This window comes from Pleurodeles waltl, chromosome 11 (genome assembly GCF_031143425.1).
Source record: "Pleurodeles waltl isolate 20211129_DDA chromosome 11, aPleWal1.hap1.20221129, whole genome shotgun sequence".
In the NCBI taxonomy this organism is placed as follows: domain Eukaryota; kingdom Metazoa; phylum Chordata; class Amphibia; order Caudata; family Salamandridae; genus Pleurodeles; species Pleurodeles waltl.
Window position 1 is genome coordinate 140,461,559 of NC_090450.1, and position 26,309 is coordinate 140,487,867.

The 26,309-nt window shown below is 43.8% G+C and overlaps 1 protein-coding gene across 1 annotated transcript in view; it reads right to left on the bottom strand.

Moving 5' to 3' along the window:
- The window catches only part of LEKR1 (leucine, glutamate and lysine rich 1), a 543,246-nt gene that overhangs the window by 22,270 nt on the left and 494,667 nt on the right, over positions 1-26,309 (bottom strand). The window contains exons 10-11 of the mRNA XM_069213291.1: positions 10,033-10,126; positions 5,276-5,440 (exon numbers count right to left, since the gene is read on the bottom strand). Coding sequence (XP_069069392.1) covers positions 5,276-5,440; positions 10,033-10,126 — 259 coding nt within the window. The remainder of the gene's footprint in view (positions 1-5,275; positions 5,441-10,032; positions 10,127-26,309) is intronic.

The following is a 26,309-nucleotide window of genomic DNA, read 5'->3' on the forward strand; positions in this document are numbered from 1 at the left end:
GCTGCTTGTAGTACTGCCCTGGCGAATTAAGACTGTCGGCACCCCAGGCTGTCGACTGGTGGCAACCTGGCAGTGCCGGCAGTCGGACCGTGGCGGCTCTGCCAGGGTCACAATGTGGAGGCCGGTCCGCTGCTTTGGCCCTGGCAGTCTCATGTCCGCCAGAGTCCTAATCAGGGCCTCAGTCTTCATTCAGGCCTATGCTACTGTCTCAAGTCCTCATTAAGCCATTGTTAAAAAACAAGAAGGGCTTAAAGATTGCCACAGTACCAGAAGGCACCAAAGAGACAAAAAGAGAGATGCTTCACTGAACACAGTGAGGTAGCCATTCTCACTTTCGATTTATGGTTATTCATTAAGCCGAACTGTAGGCCCGAGTGCTTAGGCTTAGAAGTAACAGGTAGAACATTAATTGAATCAGTTGGTTGATTTTAAAGAACTGGAATGTGATCCGAAGAAAAATCAGACAGGAATTCATTGGTCTGCCTTTGTCATGCTAAAGTCTTTCCTCATTGCCTGTCTTCCGGTTTTTGGGAGGAAGGGAAGTATTTCGGTTTCTTGTGCTGTTGGCATTAAGAATGGCATTTTTACTCTTCCCTGTGAGAACGTATCTAAGAATGAGTCAACTGGCCTTGAAAGGGAGTCTGGGGGCCTGATTTATATATAAGTGGAGAGAATACTGGTAATTTGGGGAAGTAATTGAGGGGGATGAAACCCTACTCAAGCAGTAAACAATTCCTGTCAGGGCGAAGTCACAAGCAAACCCCAAATTAATCTGTGCTTAGCTCTCTGGTAGATAGGAACAAAAGCAAACAGGCTTGACTCAGAGGAAATGTGTAAGGGATTTATGCAGCACTTCAAAGAGCATTGAAGTGAATTCAAAAAATAGAATGAAGTTTAATGAATTGAAATCAAAACAATAAAAATCTAGTCAGTAGAACCCTATATATATGCAGTTTTAAAGATTTAGGTGAAAATAGTACCTAAAAGCACAAACCATCACCTATGATTATCTGGTCATCCTGGACAGGGACTAAAGGCCTGATTTAGAATTTGGTGGACTGGTTACTCCATCACAAACATGACGCATATCCTGTCCGTCATATTACGATAGCCATAGGATATTATGGACTTGTAATACGGCAGACGGGATGTCTGTCACATTTGTTATGGAGTAACCCCCTCCACCAAACTCCAAATCAGGGTCTAAGTCAGAAATTCAGGCCAAATGCAATGGAGCGCACGCCGAATACAAGGATCAAGTTATACCGGCTGAACAAAATACTGTAAATGCTTGTTGCAGAGCACTGCAAGGTCCTGTGTAAGGATGCATTGCACAGCAATCATTTGGGGCTGCAATGCAAGGTCCTGCATCAAAGATGCATCACATAGAAGCGGTTCCAAGAAAAGGCAGAGCTGTGATGCAAGGTCCTGCATCAAGGAAGTGTTGAGCAGAGGTGGTTCCTAGAAGCTGCTAGGTCCTGTGTTGAGGATATGTCACACAGCAGTGTTTCCACTGAGCTGCGAGGTCCTGTGTGAGGGATGCATTGTGCAGTAGCAAATCCGATGCAAAGCTGCAAGGTGATGCGCTGTGCTGCGTCAGTTCTGCCTGGACCACAGCTGGGATGGCAGACCACCTTCAGGCCCAATCCAAGTGCCCTTGGTTGGGAGAAGAGGTGCCAACGTTCTAAAAGTGGCATTTTCAGAACTGTAACTTAAAACCTGACTTTACCATTAAAAAGGGTTGTAAATTACAATTCTTTAGACACTAAACTCAACATTTCTACCTGCTCTCAATTGAAAGCGATCACTAATTAAATGCAATAAGGTAACCCAATGTTTTCCTATGGGAGAGGCAGGCCATGCAGTAGTGAAAAATGAATTTAATATTTTTTCACTATGAGGGCATGTAAAAATTAAAGGTACATGTCAAACCTTTTAAATGCATTGCACCCTTCCCCATGGGCTGTTTAGGGCCTACCCTATGGGTGACATATGTATTAAAAAGTAAGGTCTAGGCCTGTCCAAATTTTTCTTTTTGAAGAAATTGTATGATGCGATCCTGAATTTCTCACAGTAAGCTACTCTATTTAACCACCAGTTCATTGGTTGTAGTGTGCTACACTGGAATGTGCTCTGCCAACTGCACACACTAAAATTGAAAGAAAGAAAACAAATCAACAAAGTGGCTTAGATCCAGTGTGTATTGCAAAAGGTGTCTATATACTAGTTTATCATTTTGAAGAGAAAACATCAAACAATTTTCAGAACAGAGCATATATTCATAAAATCATTACATCATAATCTGCCAAGAAATATAAGAAAATATATCCATTAGAACATAACAAATAAATGCTTAAAAATCAGACGACATGTGCTATAGAAAATTCTTTCATTATGCATGAGCTCTGGCTTGCAATAACACCCGAATCATTTCAGGAACAGGCACCCCTCCTTCAGAGGCAGTTCTAAGTGAAACATTAGAACAAAAGGTGAAAATAGGAAACAAGGAGGGGTGTTATTCGCAATGTCATATACTTGAATGAAAAACCACTTCTACACCTCACAACCACAAAACAACGTGCCAATCCAGTGCCCAAAAGCTATACAAATTTTTTTGCCTCACACCATACTATAAACTTCTGAACTGCCAATGTGGAAAACAAAAACTGTGTGACAAAAACAGCTATGATGCTGGCTCCTGTCACTGCATTATAAATGACCATCGGCTTGGCAGTCATTTATAAATTTGTTGGGGAAGCCCCTCCGCTATGAGGGCTGAGTAACTTACTCCATCTCCACCATTTAAATCAGACCCTTAGACTTACACCAGTGCTTGTGAACAGCCACAAAATGGTTTGACTCCTTCGTACTGTAGGAGACCACAAAGGCCACAGAGACCTGAATCATATGGCTCTAGACACCACAAACATTCTTAAAGTCAGTTAGAAACAGAAAAGTATCTTCTGCAATCTAGCTAAATTCAAAGCAAATGAATATGGAAATCAATATTTTGCAGTTTAGAGACTTTTTGTGCATGGAAGGTTAAAAACAGAGCAATGACTTGGCAAGTTCTGGATCTCAACATCTATTAAATTTGGAAAAGAGGTACTAACATCAACAGCAACATTTTAAACCCTCTTTTTCCACTACTTTCTGATGGATCCTTGTCCCAGGCCACCAGTCAGGGTTCTGATGGGGTGGAATTACTACAAATAATGTATGGATTTAGTCAGCCACCTGAAGGAACTTCACAACGAAAAATTGGAGAGTAAAGTATCAGATGCTCCAGTTGGCTAAAATATCATGGTAAGCACTAAAAGCATATAGCACTACTGAGAATAAGGCCCTGATTACGAGTATTACAAGTCGGAAAGCCAGACAGATGTTGCGACGTTCGGAGAAAGGCGCCAAACCACCGGCCTCCCGACCTCCGCATTACAACACTACTGTGGTGGTGACACTGTGGCAGCATGCTTCGGCTCAGAAAGTGAGCTTGAAGGACATGCTGCCACAGTGCACAGCTAGATGCACCCTGGGTGCCCTGTTGCCATGCTCCATGTTGTGCATGGCAACAGTGTGCACCGACAGTGCAGGCATCGGGGAGTACAACATGTGCCCCCAGCCAAATGCCCAATGGGCAAAATCACCCAGTTTGAGGCCCCTTCCCTGCCTCTTTGACAAGCTTTTCTTTGTGGGGTCCCGCTATGAAAAGCTCGGTGGAAAGGCAGGCTGTGATCGTCACGGCAGTGCCGGCATCGGCACCACCGCGATTGACCATGGCTTTCACTACTGCCGTGGGATCAAAGATCCTGGCGATTGTGGTGGTCTTGTGGCGATCTGACCCCTATCCTCATATTCTGGCAGTCGGACTGCCGAAGAGACAGCAGTCCGACGCCACCGCGGGCACGGCGGTCCCAGAACTGCTGTACTTGTAATCAGGGCCTGAGTGCCCTCCAGCCCCAGTGTTTAGTTTGGAAATATACACAATAGGCGTTTTAATACCTACTCCTCTGAAATTTAGTTTTTACCAAGATGGGACTGTGGGCTTGCGTCACCAGCAAGTAATTGCCAAATGCCTCTCAGAATACTTAGACTTCTTTTGCGAATCAGTTACTTGCTTTAACTTGGTCTAAATATGCACAGATTATATCTGCACTGTGCATATTAGCGTACATTTTGTGAATAGGTCTAATTGTATTAACGTTAATGGAAAAATCACGTTGCAAACTGTTAGCATTTGTTAAAGTAGTAAACCATGCAAGGAATTTGTGGCGAGAACAGAATGTACAGTGTGAAAATGTAACAAAAGTAAAGGCACGTGCCTTCAAAAATAAACAATACGCATTTGTGTTGAACCACAATCAAATACAAACTAGACCAGCACACAAATTGAAGAATTACACTGCTTAGTCAATTGTGTTTTGTCTATATTTCAGGAATAGGGATGACGTCTCATAGTTCTTAACAGGGTCTGGCTGGCTTATAGGGCAATCAGGCAGTGCCCAGTGGGCTAATCTGACAGAATAGTGTGTGGGCCAGCTTTCTAGCAGTTGTGGGCAAGTGAGCCTTTTTAGTGTTGAGCCTGCAAGTCCATGTGCTAGCTCATGCCTCTCGCTTGCAAGACTCTCTTGTGTTCAGTGCAGGGCTTGGAGCCCGCCTGTCGCTCACCATTTGTTGGTTTGCATGGCACTCTTCTTTACAGCCTCGTAATTCGTCAAGGCACACCTGGCATCACGTCCATTTCTCTGTGTGGAGCAGGGCTCAAGCACTAATTAATGCAACCTAATTGGTGCCCATCCGCTGGTCCCGACGTGATCAAGGTACTATTTTTAGCTTTTAACTTCGAGTGCCCCGCAAACAGAAGGCTTGTGACTGGCAAAAACGTCCCCAGCTGGACAACCAAAATTGCAAAGTTTTATTTTTTAAAGCTAACCTTATTTTATTTTGCCAAGTCGACTTTTCTCAGTTTCTTCTCAGGTTTTCTTTTGTTTTTGCTCATGGGCGCTGTTGTCAAAAGATGACAACTTGTTTGAAATATGCAAGACCAATTTCATTGCAAATGCTTGTTTACTATTGATTTCCCTTGAACCCCTTTTTAGCTGTATGCTTCTCTACTGGGGCCCACTTTTCTTTTTATTTTAGTGCCCTGACCTATTTTTTGTCCCAGTCCAGTCCTGGTATTTTCCACAAGTTACTAGCGTTGTTCTAAACTGTAAAGGTCTTCCTTCTTACAATACCTATACCTATTACTAAGATTCCTCAGTTTCACACATACCTTTTTCTGCATTTCCTCCTGGTCTTTTTGGTACATCCTTATTAATTCCTGATGCTTTTGTTTCTCAATGTCTAATTCAATCTTTGCCTCCTCTTTCAGTCGAAAGGCCAGCTCATCAAGTTCAGATGAATGATTTGCCCGTTCTTTATTGAGTTCAGATTCCATCTGTAAGATAAAGCATATACACAACCACAGTACTTCCTTGTACATGATCTTTAAATATTCCCCATATTCCTAGTCTTTGTGAACTATATTGTAATTCCCCTGTGCAAGGCTCAATAAATACCCTCATTAGATAAATGTTATATAAACATAATGCGTAGTACTTTACACGCCTTCTAAATCAAAAAACAAAACAGGGACATTAATATAGATGTGGTAACTTCACAATTCCAAAGCAAATAAAGGAAAACCCATGTTAACAGTATAAATCTCTTAAAATCAAAAAATACAAAAATACATCTCAGTTTTATAGGCTAGGTTTATTGAAAAAAAATGTCACTAAATATCTACAGATCAAAGTGGTTTTGGGGCTTACAGTGTATTGTGTCAAAAAAAAATACATATAGAAATCAACACTGTCCTATTTATAAACAATTAGAATGCGTACTGCCTTTCTTAATTGTAATTGATCCCCCTTTTACTCCAGTAATACACCTATTGCATTCTGCATAGGTGCAGCCAGGACATTTTATAGAAGACATAACTTAACACCACTGGCTGGACAGAGATGAAGAAAAGGAAACGGGTTAAAGTGAAATACCCTAGTTCACACAAAAAGAAAACTCAGCTATTCACAAAATAAAGGTAGCCTAGTCCTCCTGAGTTGATTCTTCTTTAGATATCGTAACCACTGTCAATACCGCAAGAGGTGCTAGGGGTGTAAATAATAATCAAGCACCGTTTGTAAAGTTAGCAAATGATGAAATAATGCCATGGCACAGAGTTTTCAACCCAAACGATCACATAGAAAGAATAATATCCCAAAAGGGACAGAAATAGAGGTAACCAACAGGACCTTAGGAGCAAGTGTGATATTAGGAACTATTTTAAGTGCCTACTACAGTCTACGGTGAATTCTCATGGTTTTGTTTCCGGATGTCAGGGCAATAAAGTCTCTGATCCAACTTGCCTCCAGATCATTGTGTTGAAGAAGTGTTTAAGCCACCTCCTAAGGGCACTTGTTAAGTCAAAGATGCAAAACAGCAAAGTCCCACATTAGAGTTGTCCTTGCTTGCAACAGTTAGGAGCAAAGCACATAACTTCAATGAGGTTTGCAAATGTTCCTCTAAAAAAGGCACGTGTTAACCTGTGGAAACCACCCCTTCATTAGATGGGCTGGTGCACCATACAGGCAGCACATCCAGCTTCCCCAGTAGTGGACACACTCCCATACCAGCCGGCCGCAATTTTTATGGATCCAGGTCAGCAAATGCCAAAGATTGTCTCAGGCCTACAAGAAAACTGCAAGAATTCATGAGTATTCAGGATGCACAGGTGAAAGCTGGCATTCATACAGCAAACATTTGTTAGCTGATTCGTGCTGATTTCAAATTGCTACAGGAACCAAGTATTGGCATGCATGGACCAAGATAACAGTGTCCCCAGATCATGCTTAGTCCATTGAAATAACAGTATCTTCCAAAAATAGGTGGTTTTCCATCTTATCTTTGCAGATGGATTTGGAATACTGCAGAGCAGTACCTCCCACAATAGAGCATACATAGGACGTGTTATAATTTGGAGAATGAATTTATTTACGTTTTATTTATTCCACATTTTACAATACACTGCTTTGGGTTTATGATTTGGTGAAAGGCTTGTTTGTAGAAGCATCAGCAGTGAAATAGCCCGCTTATATGTACTTATACTAAAGGTGTACCTTCTCAATCAAGTGAGGGTGTAGAATCATGAGCTTTTTCAGTATTACGAAATACAGCACAAAATATTTGCAAAACAATTATGGAGGATTTCCTACACTTAAGTACAAAAGTACTGTAATTAAACTGAAGAAAAACTTGTTTCAGGAATGGTCCATTGTATTCTTAAGTACAAATAGCACTAACTCATAAAAACCACTAATTTGCAGAAATAAATGGCAAAAGGCAGTAGGTATTATGATTAATTCTCAGACTGATTGATACACAAAGCTCTCTGCTATGGGCTTCCTACAGAAGACGTTTACAAGGCTCAGATAGTACAGAACTTTAGAGTAAGCCTGGCATCGGTGGTATGGAAAATACAATAATGCCATTTATGTAAGCGAAATAGTTACTTTTCAGTGACAAGGTTACCACTAAGATTCTGTGCCTGACACACATATCCATTTAAGGTGATACACATAAGTTACTGCGTGCCAGAGCAGTATGTACTTGAAAGAGGGTTAAACCTTTGTGAGAGAAGTAACTAACAATCACCAAACCTATATGTTTTCCTCATGGGATAAGATTGTTGTCAGTTAGGTACAAGTTGCTGGAATGTCTTCCCTTACCTTCTCTGGTCCACAACATGCAATTTTGGAAATTACAAAAAAATATTTTTTTACGGACACAAATCTACACCTAAGGGCTGATCAGATCCATAAAGCTGCCCATCAATGTGAAAATTCACTTATTGAAGACGGAAGCATATGCAATGGTTCTAAATGTCTGAGTTGATGCGTCAAATATATATAACCAGTTACAATATTTGTATGTGTTTTGAGGCTAGTGTCAAAAAAGATTTAAAGAAACACAAGAATTTGGTGAACCTTCACTGATTGAAGAGACGGTCAAAAGCAACTTCCCAAATGCTGCTCAGCACATGCAGGCAACACTTCTCTGCTTAGGTCTAGCTCTAGTTAGCTACTGGAAGCTCGGAAACATTAAAATGATTCATTCAGACTCAAGAAAATACAGGCCAAGGACCCAACCTCGAAATAATGTGTCCTACGAATACTGTTTTGTGAATAGTATGTGCTTCAATTGTCTTTTTGATACCTTGCACACGCCTTAACCAATAGAGACTATGACATAGAGCTGTGAGTCACTGCATAAGGAACAAGTTCAAACAATGACTGTTTCTTTAGTCCCATACAGGGAGAAGAAGTTGATTTAAAAGCAATGCTCCCATCTTTGTAAAAGTTTGAGTCCTACATCCCAATTACAAACAAAACTACATAACCAAGCTCGATTAAGTTAGCTCATTCAACACACACATAAATTTGCCTGCTGGCAGACCTTCCCAAAAATGGTCAAATGACAGCATAAGGAAGCAAAGTCGATTTGGTTCTAAATCACAGGTTCATCAATTTATCTGCCTCATACTGGATGAGGTGGCCACCATAAGAGAAATACACCCAAACTAATTGGTGCATTTGGGGTCAGGAAGGCGGTATTATCATATAATTGCAAGATGGTGATGTAGTTGCTATTTCCATCAAACATGTTTTGAACTGTGAAGTGTTGTCCAGCTCCCATGGGCCGCACCGCCCATTTTAGAGTGTAGAAGTAATCAGAGTGTAGGTGCACATGCTTTTCTGGCCTGGCCATCTGGGGCTTTAGTGGACGTGATGATCGGAGCTGCAGAGATGCATCCTACCTCGACTATGGAGACACCATATCCATGAGTGCATGACCATTTGATCAACAATTGCTAAGGTGTATGCTGCTTCCTGGCACCCACTGATCTTGCCTGCCGCGGTGTTGGGTGCACTGTGTTGTGTGGATGCACTCTTAAGGTGCTTAAGCCATATTGGCGTTAGGACAAGCTGTGCTCCATAATATAACAGTGCATAATATCAAAAGTAGTAATAAAACATATATTATGTTGAATTTATATCGTGCTTGCTACTGCAATGTATGCGTTTCTCAGTGCTGCAATTAATACGCACATTTTTACCGAATTGAACAATAGTCACCTTAGTGCCCATAAATGGAGGAAGTCCTGAAATTATGCTGAGGCACGTGATAGCTATACTGAATGAGTAATTCACAAAACAAAAAATCTGGTACGGTAAGAGAAAAGCACCAGAAATGTAATCTACGCTGCATTTGCAATCTAACCTAACTTTAGGAAGAGCATCTCTACTGAGAGGGATGGACGCTTAGACTCCATTTTCTTCCACTCATCCACAGTTTTTATGATACGGACGCCTTCCTAAGGGCTTCACAACTTAGACAATAATGTCTACCAGACTTCAATCAGGGGTGAGGTTGGGTGACCTGACGCGAGCTCAATCAGCCCCAAAAATCTAAAACTCTTTCTAAACAAAAGCTGACCCTTTTCCTCGTCCTTCCACACTTTGCAATCCAGACCTTTGCCAAGCAAGATTCAATGATCCCTTAAAAAGGCACAACCACTTCTATTTATTCTGAAACTAGTACAAACTGTTGTGGACACAGTGGGACGTGTGTAGCTCACTTCGGGATTACAAATTATTCCACTTGCAGTACTTCATTAAATAGGCACTCCACCAGAATATCGACTACAGAATATCGTGAAGCCAAAATATTGTGGCAAAAATATGGAGGATCTAAATATCACGACGGTGAGTTTACATAGGTAAAGTTTACATTTATGTGCCTGGGTGACACATATCTTCAAGAGATATAGATGTTGAGTAAAGGATATTAAATCCATACTTACCTACATGCACTTGCGTTCTTGATATTTTGGTCCTCGATATTCATGCCACAATATTTTGGGCTCACAGCATTTTTGTCTTCGATATTCTGTCACACAGCCAGTTACTAGAGAAGACCAGACCATGCAATTACCTTTGCCCTCCAGCCATCACCTTTCAGCATTTTCTGCCTGAAACCTTCTTGGAGCTGCTCAATCCTGTTCTGATGAGACATCATCATCGATTCTCTGAAAAAGACAAACACTGAGAATGCAGAAAAACAACAACACTAAACAAAAGACCTCCAACTACACCCCCGGTTTCAGGTAATTAAATGCTTTTCCATTCTCTCTAGTGTCTGAGCTGAAAGTAAACTAAATCTACGCAAATACTACCAGTACGATAGTCTTTGAGCTTGTTTCTCTATGCTTACAGAAGATGGTTATTTTCATAAATACTAGTTCATGAGAGCTTTTTGTGATTATACGATGTTTGGCATGTTCAAGCTGCAGCAGCAAAAGAAAGCCCCGGGAACTTTCATATAAAGAAACTAGTCAATGTTCTCACATTGTCAATTGCAAAAAAAATTTTTTTCGTCAAGTTTCGTGGCGATGCACCACATTTAATGAATGAAGATCGATAACGCTTTCCTCCTAAGTTTGCAAGGGACAACAGTTTTTAACAAGCGTTGAGAAAGCCAATAGCTTTGAATTTTAGTCATGTCAAGACTTTTATGGTATTTAGTGGTAGAAGCACTTTTCGAAATTAAAAGTCGTCATGACAGCGACTGAGATTGTGCGTTCGCAGTACCTTTGTAGGACTTTTGGCCGCAGGAACGTGGCCATCTTTCAGGACATCCTCTGGTATTAAGATGTGGAGTTTAGTTTGATGGCTGTTTATCTCTGGGAGTCCACGGGACTTCTTTAGCCACATTTTCCGCCGTTCATTCACGATATTCAGCTAATGTTTCACAGGGTCTGACTGGCTATATAAGGACATCTGGAAGGTGGTCTGCTAGGCAGGTTACTGTGCGGACCGTTTTTTGGTCGTTTGTGGGAGTTTTATGGTCTGGTGGGCTGTTTTCTTTTTTTATTTTACTGTTAGTGTCACTGATATTTTGACAAACATTGCCTTTTAGCAAGCACAAATTCCGGGCAAAAGGGCCCCTTGTCTCTCCGTAGCCCCTCTCTCACATACATTTCATGTTTTTTAAGCACTGGTAAAGGCTGACTTTACCGATAAGAATGCACAACTATCCAAACAAAACCTTTTTTTAGCAACATTAGTAATGAAAGACTAGGGGAAGAACGCAAGGTCCTAACCTATTTTACGCAGTTTGGCTGCAGCTCTGTTCCTTCTATATTAGGTGTGTATTTTATAGACGTTGGTAACAAAAGGATCTCTGTGACAAAAGCTGCAACCCACTAAGCTATCCACATAAAATACAGATCTGTGATGGGCACAGTACACGTTCTTTGCAGGGGAGGTATATTAACCTTCTGCACTACTTTATGGCAAGTCAAAACTGACACTAAACAAAACCCTCTCTCTCTCTAGCAAAAACATTAGTTATCTTGAAATTTTTATTGCTGCCTGAAAGCTGGACCCACAAGGAACTCAGGTGCTTTTAAATCATAAGTTATCACTAAACACAGCGCCCCCTCCCAAGGTCAGCGCCCAGTTCAGCCGCACCTGTCGCAGTGCCCTAAAGCCGACCCTTAGTATAGCGCACTAATTCCATAATACACACAAGGCGAAGATACTACATATAGTACCTGCTCTAAACAAACTCAATTATCTGAAATATGACAGATTTAAAATGAACTACAAAATATAAATCATAATAGGTTTGACAGGCATACGAACGAAAAGCAAAGATATATGAAAGCTAATGCCACGGAGGTGTGCATACTGCTTGAAAAGACTAAACACTTCATGAGCAGCTGGCACAGTATATTATTTGGAATAATGAAGCTCTCTAATCACTTGGAGTCTCTCTAAATACATAACCATGCCTATTTTACTTGATCAACCAAAATAGCACTATTCTATATTTAACCTGATTAACAATATTTATTTGTGTGATTGAATGTCTGAAATCTAAGTAGTTCAAATAAGTACTTAAGGTGTTTGTTACAGAGTTACACAACATGTTTATTATTGGCATGTACCAAATAATAAGAGCAGGGTTTTAAATACACAAAACACAAAGGCCCTCATTATGAGTCTGGCGGTCCTCGGACCGCCAGACTCGCGGTGGTGGTCCATCAGTCACATTATGACCGTGGCAAAAGCACCACGGTCCGACCGTCGGCACCACCACTTTTTTGCCAGCAGACAGACTGGTGGTGCCGGCAGTCTTAGTTCGCCAGGCAGCAGTGCTCTGGGGATTACGACTCCTGTGTCCGCCAGCTTTTGCATGGCGGTTCCACCGCCATGCAAAGGCTGGCGGAGATGGGGTGCTGGGAGTCCCATGGTGGCCTCTGCACTGCCCATTAACTTGCATGGGCAGCCCCGTTGCGCTTTTCACTGCCTGCCCGACACACCAGAATATTGCCACTGGCTCAAGGTTCCGTGTAGTTTCCTGCTGGGCCAGCGGGAAACTCATAATGGGGCCAGCAGACAGAAGACCAAACTAGCGGTCTTCCAACCTAATGAGTTTGGCAGGTGGCCTCTACCGCCCGACAAACTCGTAATGAGGCCCAGAGTAATCACGCTCTTTGAACTTCAATGAAATTTCCGAAAAGCACATAATAAACTTTTTGCATAGATACCGTATGAGCGTAGTTGAATTTCTGCGAAGATTGAGAAGAAGGGAATTTTATATATTTATTTTATATATATATATATATATATATATATATATATATATATATATATATATATATATATATATATATATATACATAAAAACATACTGGTGGTCGCCAATAGGTAGTTATAGTTACAGCCTGATTTAGATGTTGGTGAACGGGCTATTATGATGGAGAAATCTTTCCGCCCAATATGTAAATCAGGCCCCTAGTTTCCATGGGAAATGCTTTTTTTACTTGCCTATATCTTTGCCACCATTTGATGAATCTTCAATCTTCAACCTTTTTTTTTGTAAACAGTGTCCCTTAGGGTCTTGTTACGCACAGAAAATTTTGGGATGACCCCGTCAAGCATGGGCAGAGAAAAAGTGAGGGAGTCAAAAAAAGTGCATTTCCCATGTTAATTTTCATAGAGATTTTAAGCAGATCGATGTACTTACACCAGATTTGGCAGGAAGGAAGGTATTAGTCCAGAAAGCACACTTTTCATTATTTGGTGTAAATCAGTTCAGTAGTTTGAGGTATTAACGAAATCCAAATGTGTATATCTGGGCGGTGCCTGAGCAGAGATCTCATGGTGAGAACAGATTGGCTGTCAGCACCTCAACCAGGAAGTGCGGGCAGCCATTTTAGGGCCAATATACATGTTCCCCCATCATATTGAAATGAAGTGTAGTGAATGGCAGGTTTTGAGGGTCACAAAAAAGGGAACTTATAAAGGGTGATAACATATTTTAGGTACAAAATAAAACATTTGTTTATGGTACATACTAATTTTAGGAATTGTGGTGCGTACTAAGGTGATTTTAACCTGCTAGGAGTTCATGAATCATGTTTGAGAGAAAACTGTTTTCTCATGATTTCCCCATGTAGGTTATGGAAGGCTCCCCATAACGTAAAATGAGAGCATATTTTCAGTAAATTCACACTATCTTTCCCAGCCATATGCGAATGATGTCTGACATTCTCAGTAAAACATGAAGTTCCAACAGGAGCAGCCTTTCAGTTGATTCCCTTGTGTGCCCACTGCAGCCTCCCAGAGTGTTCTAAAGAACAACTAGAGCGCTAGCAGTCTAACTCATGACAAAACTGTGGCACACCTGAAGCCATCTTGATTGAATCAAAATGGTAAAACTGAAGACATTTCAATTTAGGAAGGGACAAAATGAGGGGGTTCATTTGGTCACAGAAAATATGGCTAGTGGTATAGAAATAAACAAAGGTTACAGGGACATTATAGTTAGGTTCAGATTTTACACCCACACAACAAAAGAAATTAATCTTTTATAGTTAGAGTTATTTCAAGTAACTGTATCTTGTGCTCTGAGGTAACTAAAACTCGTGCCCTTGCCATGCACTTCTAAATACTCCAGATATTACATCACTACATCATTGACAGTATCACTGTACTATTTGCAGCAAAATTATTGATAGGAAAACTGTGCATGGCAAGGACGCGAGTTATAGTTACTGTAGGGCACAAGTTAAAGTTACTTGCAATAACTCTAACTATAAAAGCTGAATTTCTATGTTTTTTTGCATGAAAACCCTGAACTTAACTATAATGTCCCTGTAACTTTTGCCTTTTTAGTGTGCATGTGTGTATATATATTTTTTTTCACTGAAAAAAACAATGGTTACAGGGACATTATATTTAGGAAATAGAATTAAAAAAAACACAGAAATGCACTTAAAACCAAAGGTTACAGGGACATTACAGACAGGCTTACAGAGGCCTCCCACCTCCTAGCTGCTCCTCCCTCCCACCTCCCCCCTCTTAATGGCGGCCGCTGTGCCTGACCGCGCCCAGCGCCAGTCTCCCTGGCCGCCAAGATCCCCCTGGCACCAGACGCCACTATGATGCCAACGCCCTCCTCGCCCTCAACACCGCCCGCTCTACTACCTGCTTCCAGGCCTCACCAAAGCTTGCCCGCGGACCCTTCTCCTGCCGGAGGTGCAACTTCTCCACCCTCCAGGCCACCACCTCACCCGCAAGAACCGGATGCAACCACCTCAGGTGCATCCTTCTCAACACCCGCTCCGTCCACAAGCATACCATCGGGCTCTTGGACCTTCTCGTCTCCTCCTCCCCAGACGTCGCATTCCTGACAGAGACCTGGCTGAAGCCATCCTCAGCTCCCGAAATCGCCATAGCCATTCCAGACGGCTACTTGCTCACCCGCAGAGACCGCACCAACAAACTGGGAGGAAGGATCGCTATCGTCCACAGGAACACCATCAGAATCTCAACCAACACCAAAGACACCCTCAGCAGAGCCGAACACATGCACTTCCAAATCCACATCGACCCCAAGACCACCCTCAGGGGCACCCTCATTTACAGACCCCCCGGACACCTATGTCAGTTCAGTGACATCGCCAGCGCTCAAGCCCTAGCTTCCACAGATTACATTCTCCTCGGGGACCTGAACTTCCACCTCGAAAACACCAATGACAGTAACTCGATCTCCCTGCTCAACAACCTCGGACTCAATCAACTCGTCACATCTCCCACCCATTCCGCCGGACACACGCTCTAACCCATCTTCTCCGCCAGCAGACACATCACCATCAGCCACACCACCGAACTCCACTGGACCGACCGAAGGTGCGTCCACTTCACCTTCAATAAACCCACCACCCACTACCTCCCGCAACCAACCCCCGCCACAGCTGGAACAAGATCACCAACGACCGGCTGATCTCCGCCCTCGCCCAAGCCCCAACAGCTGTCTCCACTGATGCCGACTCAGCCGCCTGCAACCCCAAGCAATGGATCGAAGACTGCACCAACACTCTTGTCCGTTCAAAAAACCCGCTCACAACCACACCCTCAGTAAGGCCACCTGGTTCACCACCGAGCTCCGGACCTCCAAACAGGTCTGCCGCAAACTCGCCAGGAAGTGGCGCCAGGAAAGGACTCCAGCCACCCACACAGCCCTCAAGAATGCCATCCACAAGCACCACCAGCTCATCAGATCCACCAAGAGATCCTCCTTCAAGGAACGCATTGATAACATCGCACACAACAGCAAAGAGCTCTTCAGCATCGTAAAGGAACTAGCCAACCCCAGCTCCAGCACCAACGACATCCCACCTTCGCAAGACCTCTGCGACTCCCTCGCCATCTTCTTTCACTGCAAAATCACCGAAACCACGACAGCTTCAACAATATGACCTCACCAGCAGCCACCAACACCTCCGACTCATCGCCCCCCAACCACACCAACCTCCTGCTCTCAGGGACACACATCAATGATGGCAACACCATCATAGTAATGAACACCATTCATTCCGGCTCTCCATCTGACACCTGCCTGCACTACATCTACAACAGAGCAAGCCCATCATCGCCCCCCAACTCCGTTTGATCATCAGTTGCTCCTTTGAGACCGCCACCTTCCCGGAAAACTGGAAGCACGCCGAGATCAACGCCTTACCCAAGAAACCCCAGGCGGACCCCAAGGACCTCAAAAACTATCAGCCCATCTCCCTGCTCCTGTTCCCGGCAAAGGTACTCACAAAGATCGTCAACAGGAAACTGTCCCGCCACCTGAAGAAAAACAACACTCTGGACCTTTCTAAATCCAGCTTTCGCAGCAATCACAGCACCGAGACCGCCCTCATCGCTGCAACCGACAATATCCGGTTCGTCTTAGACAAAGGTGAAACAGCAGCCTCATCTTCCTGGACCTCTGGGCCACCTTTGACACCGTCTGCCACCATACCCTGTGCACATGCTTCTAATACGCAGGGATCCGCAACAAGGCCCAGGACTGGATCACCTCCTTCCTCACCGACAGAACACAGAGAGTCCGCCTCCCACCATTCCTATCTGAAGCCACCAAGACCATCTGCAGCGTACCACAGGGCTCCGCCCTGAGCCCGACACTTTTCAGCATCTACATGGCACCGCTCGCCAAAATCATCCGATCTCACAACCTCAACATCATCTCTTACACCGATGACACCCAGCTGATTCTCTCCCTCACCAAGGACCCCACCACAGCTAAAACCAACTTCCACAAGGGAATGAAGGCTGTAGCCAACTGGATGAAGAACAGTCGACTAAAACTTAACTCAGACAAGATGGTGGTCCTCATCTTCGGCCCTGCCCCCTCCACCTGGGACGCCTCCTGGTGGCTGCCCTCACTGGGAGCCGCACCAATGCCCACCAACCATGCTTGCAACCTGGGTTTCATCCTTGACTAATCACTCTGCATGATCCAGCAAGTCAACACCTTCTCATCCTCCTGTTTCAACACCCTTCCCATGCTCAGCAAAATCTACAGGTGGATCCCCACCGAAACCAGAAGAACAGTTACCCAGGCCCTTGTCAGCAGCAGACTGGACTACGGCAATGCACTGTTTCGTGGGAACCATGGCAGCTCTCCAGAAAAGACTGCAATGGATACAGAACGCCTCCGCACGCCTCATCCTCAACATCCCCTGCCACAGCCACATCACAGCCCACCTGAGAAACCTACACTGGCTTCCCATCAACAAAAGGATCACATTCAAACTCCTAACCCACGCCCACAAAGCACTCCACAACGCCGGACCAGCATACCTCAACAATCATCTGACCTTCTACACCTGAACCGTCAGCTTTGCTCTGCCAATAATGCCCTCGCCACCATCCCACGCATCCACAGAACATCATCCGGAGGCAGTTCCTTCTCCTACCTCGCGGTCAAGACCTGGAACACCCTCCCCATCCACCTAAGGAAGACCAAGGACCTACTGACCTTCAGGAGACTCCTCAAGACCTGGCTGTTCGAGCAGTAGCAGTTTCCCCCCCTGAAAAGCGCCTTAAGACCCTCATGGGTGAGCAGCGCACTCTACAAATAGTTTGATTGACTGATTGAACATGACTACAGTCAGAAATTTGGCAGAAAGTTAGTTTTTGGTTCACAGATTACGCTTTTTGTTATTTAGTGTAAATTTGTTCAGTAGTTTCAGAGAAATTAAAGGAAACCCAAATTTGTATATGAAGAGCCTTGGATCCTCTGCAATGACTTCGCAAAAAATAATGAGCTCGTGCAGAGCTCTTACTGGCTGCCAACACTTCAACCAGGAAGTGTTGGAAGAAATCTTGGTGAAAAAAAAATAAAACGGGGCCAAGGTGGGACACCCTGACCCCTTAAGCTCTGGTGTTGGGTTCCCAGAGGGACTCTGTCAGGGCAAAAACCACGTTTTTGTTAAAATTTGTGGTGAGATTTCCGATGATGTTGCAAATTCACAGTAAAAATTATTTAAAAAAAGAACATGCGTGGTCTCCTGCGCTTGTGTCCCTAAAGTCCCCAAGTGGGCCAGGTCCCGGGGGCATATATAAAATAAAGGAGGAGAGTGCATGGGGCCCCCCACCTGGGCTTATTTATGCCCCGGGGAATGTCACCTCCCTGAGGCTTATATTCAATAGTATGCAGGGGGCCACATGGCCCCTGTGCCCCAGGGGCCACGCCTTCCACAGGACAAAATTGCCCATTTACAGTGGGGAGGTACTGAGGCTACCCCAGTGCTCAAATTGTGCTTGTTGTTTCCGGTGCAGAGCACTGGCACGTATTTTTGAGGGCCGGTGCTTATTTTTCTGTCTTAAGCATTTACTGCGAGCAAAAGACACATATGGGAAGGATGGAGGAAGAGAAAATGAAAAAGCATAACAATGGGAGAAAGCAGAAAGTTGCAGGAGTGAGCTGAAGGGGCAGGGAGAGGCTGTAATGGATTGAAGATGCCCGAGATGGCATCAGGATTAAGCTGCCTCAGTATCCTGTGCTCGCACATTTAATTGCAGCAGCTGCGTGTTAAAGAGGAGGGCTTTGGGGCATCAAAACACTTTTATTTACAAATTAAGCACTGGACCACCCCCTGGAGCAACGGGGACTCCCATCTCTACAGGGCTAACATTCAATTGTATGCAGAGGTGCTGCAGAGCCCCCCAGGCAGATCTGAGGACTGCCACCTCCAAGGGCAATTGTGGTAGCCCTGGGGACTACCACACCCATGGGGATAAAATAAAATAAAAGAAGATAGGGGGTCTGTTGCGTGCCCTCGGGGACCACCACCTCCCTGGGGCTGTTTAAATGTAGGAGTGGGGTCACATGCCCCCCATCATGCAGCTAATAATGCCCTGGGGACTGCCACCCCTAGGGCCTGGCTACTCCCATTTCCCAGGAGCCTACCCCAGGGACACAGTAGTTGCTCTGACGTGGTGGGAGCTTTGACAGCTCGGCAAAGTCGGAGCAAAACCAACTCCATTCCCACCAAGAGAGAGCTGCCAAATAGCTCTTGCTTGCTGGAAAAGGAGGTTTCCTCTGTTTCCCTGCCCGCAGATATTCGAGCAGGGAAACAGAGGAAATGATAGCTCTCACAGAAAGGGAGATGCATGTTTAGCAGCTCCCTCTCTGTTGCAAAAATGTTGCCTCACACAGGAAGTGGGGAGCTAGCTGTGACTGAGGTGCCTTGAAGGCCCCAGCAGTCCCATTGCTCACTGGGTTCCCTGGAGGTCACACAGGAGAGATGGCTGGGCCCCAGGGGATGGAGTCCCTGGGCCAAAACCCGCTCAGGGAGTGGAGGGCACGCTCCTCCCCTTCTCCATTAAATAAGGCTGGGCATCAGGTATGGGTCCCCAGGGGCCAAGATCGGCCCAGGGAAGGGGGGCCACGCAGCCCCCTCTTCAATTTAATAGAGGTGGGCCCTGGGATTCCCTGTGCTGAAACAGGCCAGGGGAGGTGGGGCCGCGCAGCCCCCCTCACAGACACTGGCCATTCACCCAAGGAGGGAGCACTTACTAACTAACCAGTAGAAAGTACTCCAGTTGAATAGACATTTCATGCAAAACTGTGGACTCTTGTTTGATAAACGAGCAGGTGAGCTTCCATTTTGGGCATGATGCTCATTTCCCAGTAATTAAACGTCAACAGGAAGCACTTATAATATAAAAGTAGCAGGTGCCCCAGTTGAAGCTCCACTTCTGAAAAGGACAATTGCTCCTAACTCCTAGACTTGGCGAAGGCAAAAAAGAGTGTTTACTTTGCAATTCCACACTGAAAACCTATCTGAAAATCTTTGTGAAGATGAATGCATCTTTCATCTATTGGAGAGCAATCAGACACTCTCACACCCACATACATCGTGTCATATCCACTCTAACACCCTGAAAGACACTCTCACAGCCACTCTCACACCCAAAGACATCCTCTCCCACCTATTCTCATACCCAGAGATACAGGCCATGCGGCCAACTCCAGATGTGAATGGTGGGGTTGGGTGGTTATAGGGGATTGGCCACAGGGCCTGACCTGTGGCAGTGGTTGCATTAACGTACAGTAATGAAAATTACTTTAAGTTAACAAAACACAGAAATTCCATGAAAAAATAAAGGTTACAAGAACCTTATAGTTGTGAAATAGAATTTTAAAAAATCATAGAAATTCACTTAAAAAAACAAAGGTTACAGGGACGTTAGAGTTAGTTCAAATAACTATAAGTCACTGTCTAAGGTAACTATAACTCGTGCCTTAGCCATACACTGCTAATTATCCCAGGTATTACAGCACTCATGACAACTTTTATAACGTCAATAAAAATATATTGAAGAAAAAACTGTGCCTGGCGGGTGCACAAGTTATAGTTACTCGAACTAACCCTAACTAACTTCTGAATATCTCTGGTTTGGTGTGTGAGTAAATTCAGACCCTGTTACCTCTGTTTTTTTTTAAGTGAATTAAATAGTATGCAGATACACACACAGCACGGGCATACATGTATGCATGTGTATTTTACCTACTGGCGATCACCATAAGTAGTTATTGTAAGAACCTATTTTCCATAGGAAAAGCATTTTTTTTGCCTATAGATGTGCACCATTTGCTGAATCTTCACGCAATCTCCCATAGGGATTTTAGACACAACCATAGCCAAAACTGCTAGATGCAATTACACCAAATTTGGCAGAAGGCTACATCTTGGTCCGCAAATAACTCTTTTTGTGATTTGGAGTAAATCTGTTCAGTAGTTTTGGAGTCACCAAAGAAAAAAGATTTATGTATATCTGGAGACATAGATCCACTGCAGATCCACCACTATGGATCTGCGGATCCATGTGCTAACAACAATGCCATGATCGGCTGGCTGTAACCGGAGAGAAAAGTTGAGGCCTCCAGTTTGTGAATTGGGAAATGGTTCCGGAGGGTATGGGGATAAAGATGAAACAGGATATAAGTGGTCAGGATGGAGTTATCCTGACCCCCTGAGACTGATGGAGGAATATGTGAGGGACCCCTCATGGGCAAGAAATTGCCCCAAAATGGGGCATGTCATGATCCGAAGATCCACCATGGCACAGTGTGCATCCATGACGTATCTGCGGATCCAGGCCCCAATTAAAAAAAATTACACCTACTCCCAGACACACTCACTCACCCATACAGCCACTCACACACCCATACAGTCCCCGATACATCCGCTCAAAGACCAAGAGAACCATTCACACTCCCATTCCAGGACCACACAGACCCTAACACACACACCCACACATACACACACCGACTTACACACCCATACAAGCATTCACACACCCACTCAAACACCCAGTGAGACACCTAGAAAACCACTTACACACCCACTCAGACACCACACATCAACTAACACACCCAGTGAGAGACCCAGAAATCACTCACACACTGGGCCTTGGGGAATGGGGTCTTTGGGGCCAAAAGTGGCCCAGGGAGGGGGCCCATGGATTGGCCATTCCTTTGTGGGGCTGTCCATGCACTGTTAATTACCCCACATATTACATCAGTCATGAACTTTTCTATGACATCATTGCTGCTATCACTGCAACATTTGCAGTACAATTATTGATGAGAAAACTGTGCATGGCGGGGGTGTGAGTTATAGTTACCTTCAGGCACGAGTTATAGTTTCTTGAGATAACTATAACTGCTGAATTGCTATGGTTTTGTGTGGGCAAAATATGAACCTAACTATAATGTTCTTATGACCTTTATTTTTTTCACTGAATTTCTAAGTTTTTTAAATTTTATTTTCCTAATTATAACGTCCTTTTAACCTTTGGATTTTTATATAGATGTATTTTTATAGTTAGATCCTAGCTACGAGAGGAAAAGCATTTTTTGGTTTGCGAATAAGTTTAGCGCTGTGTGATGCATCTTCTCAAAACTTTAAAAAAATAAGTTTATCCACTTCATCTACCTCTTGGAAAGTTTCAGCGTCATATGTCAAGCAGGGGCCAAGAAAAAAATGGGTCCCAAAAAGTAATTTTCACAAGCAATTTTCCATATGAAAACTCAACAGCGATACTGCACAAACGGCTGAACAGAATGACACCAAATTTAGTAGAAAAGTAGATCTTGGTCCAGAAATCCTACTTTTTGTGATTTGGTGTACATCCGGTCAATAGTTTTTGGGAAATTAAGATTCAAAAACTTTGTATATCTGATCAGTTGGGTTTGCAGGAGGCCAGTGAGAGTCCAATGATCATGCAATGTCAAATAATAGAGTGATGCGATTGGCCAAGAAGGCTTTTTTCCCCAGTCTGCCACATCACTCTGTGAAAGCAAGAGGTTCCGGCAAACTACAGTAGAAGCTTGTGCTTAAGTTAGCTGGCCGCAATCTGAAGAGACATGTTATTGACTGTCATTTCAGGACACAGGGACTGCCCACACGCTGATTGAGAACAGATGGGAAGATATGTAGAAAAGCATAGCAGAGAGGTGTTCTAGCAGCAGATTAAACGTAGCATTATTGACAAGGTGAAGTGACATTTTCCTAAATTTACAGGAATCCTGGGGTTCTTGCTTACAGCAGCTGTGGCAAAGTGTTCAATTAATTAACTCGTGAAACAACCCCTCTATTCCCTTTCTGCAGTATTTAGGAATCAGGAACTGAAATTTAGTAGTGGAGCAACAGGAACGCATTTCTTTGAATATAATTCACATTTTAACTGGCAAACAAATAAGTTCCATTAGTAACAAAGGCTAAAGGGGCCATATTACCTTTGTTAGGCAGTCGGCAGCTCTGGGTCAGCAGAGGCATTTGCCTCCACCAGCCCCTCTTAGAGAACAACCACCAAGCAGGCAGGGATCTCGTTGCTGAAAATGCACCAATTGGTGTGGCGGATGCTTTAAGAAAATCAGACTGCTGAGTAAGCTTCATATTGGTGCAGCGCACCCAGGATTCACTTCTAGTTTTCAGAAAGAAACCACTAAAGTGGGAGTTTTTTTCTGAAAAACAAATTACTATAAACCCAAAAGGCAGGGACTTTTCTCCCTACATTTTTCGGGCATTGTTTGAATTTCCAGCCTGAGGCCCAGGCAAGGGAAATATGCATTAGGAGGACAGTGCCGAACAGGAGGGCCATCATAATGCATCAAAAGCTGTTGCCCTGTGGCAGACAGCTGCCACCTTTGGTTGCGGCTCCGCGATTAGTCAGTCTGTGGTTCCCCTACCTCTTGATGAGTCAGCAAAGCAAGAGGAGCTGTCAATTTGCAGTGGTTCTCCTTTTGAGACAAACTCTAAAGGACCATATAACAGCCTCTTTTAGAGTTTGGCTGACAGGGTACTCCACCACAAACATGGTGGAACGGGGAGTTTGCCCAACTGATGGTTCATCTGTCCTATTTAGAGTCAATTTGCCCATCATATTTTTGCCAGCAGAAACCTTACAACAACAGCCCAATGGACTATAGGTCGTTAGTGTAAGTATCTTCTACCAACCATCTTTATTAGGATGGGCATTCTGATCTACCCTTTTTCTGTTCGGGCACCACCTGGAAAAGTCTCATGGCCATGAACAGAAAAAAAGGACCTCGCCCTGCTAGAACATACTCCTAGGGAGTCAGAGTAATTAGCTTTTTGGTTTTACAAAAGAAACTCCTGCTTTGGGAGTTAATGTTGTACAAGAAAGGGTTTGCTGAGCGGTTGAATTAAACATGGCTTCTGTTCTGCAAACTTTCACTGCCTTCAGCTGTGCTGCTAGAAGGCGTCTGCTCTGAAGGCATCCAGATCTTCATCAGGAAGGAGGCGATCTCTAAATATAGTGGGCTGTGTGTCCATTAGGGCAGCAGAGTACATCCCTCCCCTGCCCTTGAGGAATTAAGTGTAGCCAGCCAGGGTCTAAATTGACCACCTTACTTCGTTAGAAAATACGTTTATTGCAACAGACAAGGCACAGAAGGGCCACTTCACAAACCTATTTTTAAAGTTGGAAACTTTATTCATAGTAGTTTTGATACTACACTTTGAGTAGATTTATGGCTTTCTGGGGTTTCCTAAAAATATCCAGGAGTGTTCATTTAAGTCACCACAATTGTAGATTTCCATGTGCACCCCGTATGCCTTACGATTACTCCTGGCAATACAGGACACAAATGAGGATTAGCACATCAAATTATTTTTATTTCTTCTGTGCAGGGAAATATTTTTTGGAAGTGGCAAACTGTCTTTTCTACCTACACACCCTAAAATATGAAAATGTTTGGGGAACTTCTACATTCCACTTACATTATTATGCCTTTCTAGGGAGTGCCTTTACATGCCTAATTGCGATGGATAAAAAATACTTGCAGAAGGTATTGCAATACCCAAGTTACAATTTTCTCAGCGTTAATCGCCTCCTTAAAGGCAACTCCACTCCTTCCCTGGGCAACCAGTTTCATACCTCTGGCAGATTTTCCATGGCAAGAAATTCCATCTACTCCCCCTTTTCTTTTGCAATTTACTGCAAATGTGTCTCTTCTACTTGCCTTTGACAAGTGGCAGTTAAAAGCACCAAGACACTCATATTGGGTAGCTGTGCACTATATAACATCTCTAAAACAACAAAAATAAAAAAACATAGGCCCTCATTACAACTTTGGCGGACGGCAACCGTCGCTCTTTTCACTGTCTGCTATGCAGACAGTGAGAAGCTCCATGGGGCCGTGGCAGGGGGCCCCGCAACTCCCCTTTCCGCCAGCCTTTTCATGGCGGTTCCTACTGCCATGAAAAGGCTGGGGGGAGGGGGACTCGAAATCCCTCGTAGGATTACAACCGCCGGGACCAACGTGGCGGTAAACTGCTGGTCCCGGTGGTGCGACCGCAGCGCTTCCGCCGCGGTCGTAATCCCAAGGATTGGACCACCAGTCTGTTGGTGGTGCAACCATCGAAACAGCCCTGGCGGTCTTTGACCCCCATGGTTGTAAGGAGGGCTATTATCTGAAAGCATACATTTCCACCGATCTACATTCTGTAAATCAGCATCTGCCATTTACAACAACAGTTAAGTTTTTTTGCCCTATTTACGTGGAGCCCTATTCACAAAGACATATTGTAGTTCATAAAGTACTACTCTATTAGACCTATTTTACATACTCACAAATGCTATTCACACATCTCCAGCAGGAGAGCTCCCCTCCGCCTCTCCAATCTCTTATGTGCGTAGATCTCTGCCGTGAGCGCGAAGATCTTTGCACAAGAGGGTCCCCGTTTCTGTAGTAAATGTCTGAGGGACAGGAGGGAGTGATAGGAAAATAAGGACTCTTTGCTACCAAGTAGGATGGGTTTGCGGAGGGAACTGCAAATAATAAAACGCACCCACAAAGGAATAAAGCAATTGTTATTTACAAATCTCTAAACTAAATCGTTTACAATTGTATTGCTGACAAAACAGGCATAAATCTACTTTAGGCAGGCATGGGAGTACGTAAAGCACCTCCATTGGCCAGGTACTGGTACAGCAGGACACTGCCATGGAAATCAAAAAAGCACGAAATAACATTAAGGGAAAACTAGGAAAAATATCTTTGAATGTCCGAAGATAAGTTTTATATTTATATGCATTAATATTTATTTTAACATGATTTTAAAATGGCAATAACTGTTTTAAGTACAAAAAGCATGAACCACTTATTAAAACAAGAATTCAAAACATGCAACCCAAAGGCTACTACTGCAAGTGTGGAGTGGAACAATCAATGCTCACTCCCATACACAGGTGAAACTCATTACAACAGCATCCAATCGAAACAATGTGATGGACGCAGTATATAGGTCCACCTACAGGAAAGGCATTTGGCATCTATATCCTGAAGAAGTTTTTCTTCACTCATTTCCTTTGCCAATTTTTCTGAGGTCCCCCACGATCCCTGCTATGTGGCTGTTCTCTGCTACTGTTAGGCCGACCATGTAGTTCCTTGTAATGATCCACAACCAGGGTAACGACAAGGTACATCTCCTTCACAGTGATGTTAAGTGCGAGTGTGGCTGTCTGCATCTTAGAATCTGTCGGTGTTATGCAGCCTTATGTTCGTTAGGACGTCTACGCGGAAGAGGGCAGAGACTAGGGTGTGTGCTGTATTTATATGTTAGGAGTGGTACTGTGTATTTGATGTTTGTGTTTTGGATCATGTGTATGTTATTTACCTATTGCCTTCCAATTGACGTTTTCAGTCATTGGCACTGGAGATCTTCAACAATGAGGTGGAAAATTCTCCAAACATGCGTAGAGAAGAAATCTAAAAAATTATCCGAACATGCATAGAGAAGAAATCTAAACATGAATATACTACAAGGTTGTCATTTCTATGGTGGGAGGCAGACCACCTCATGTTATGTG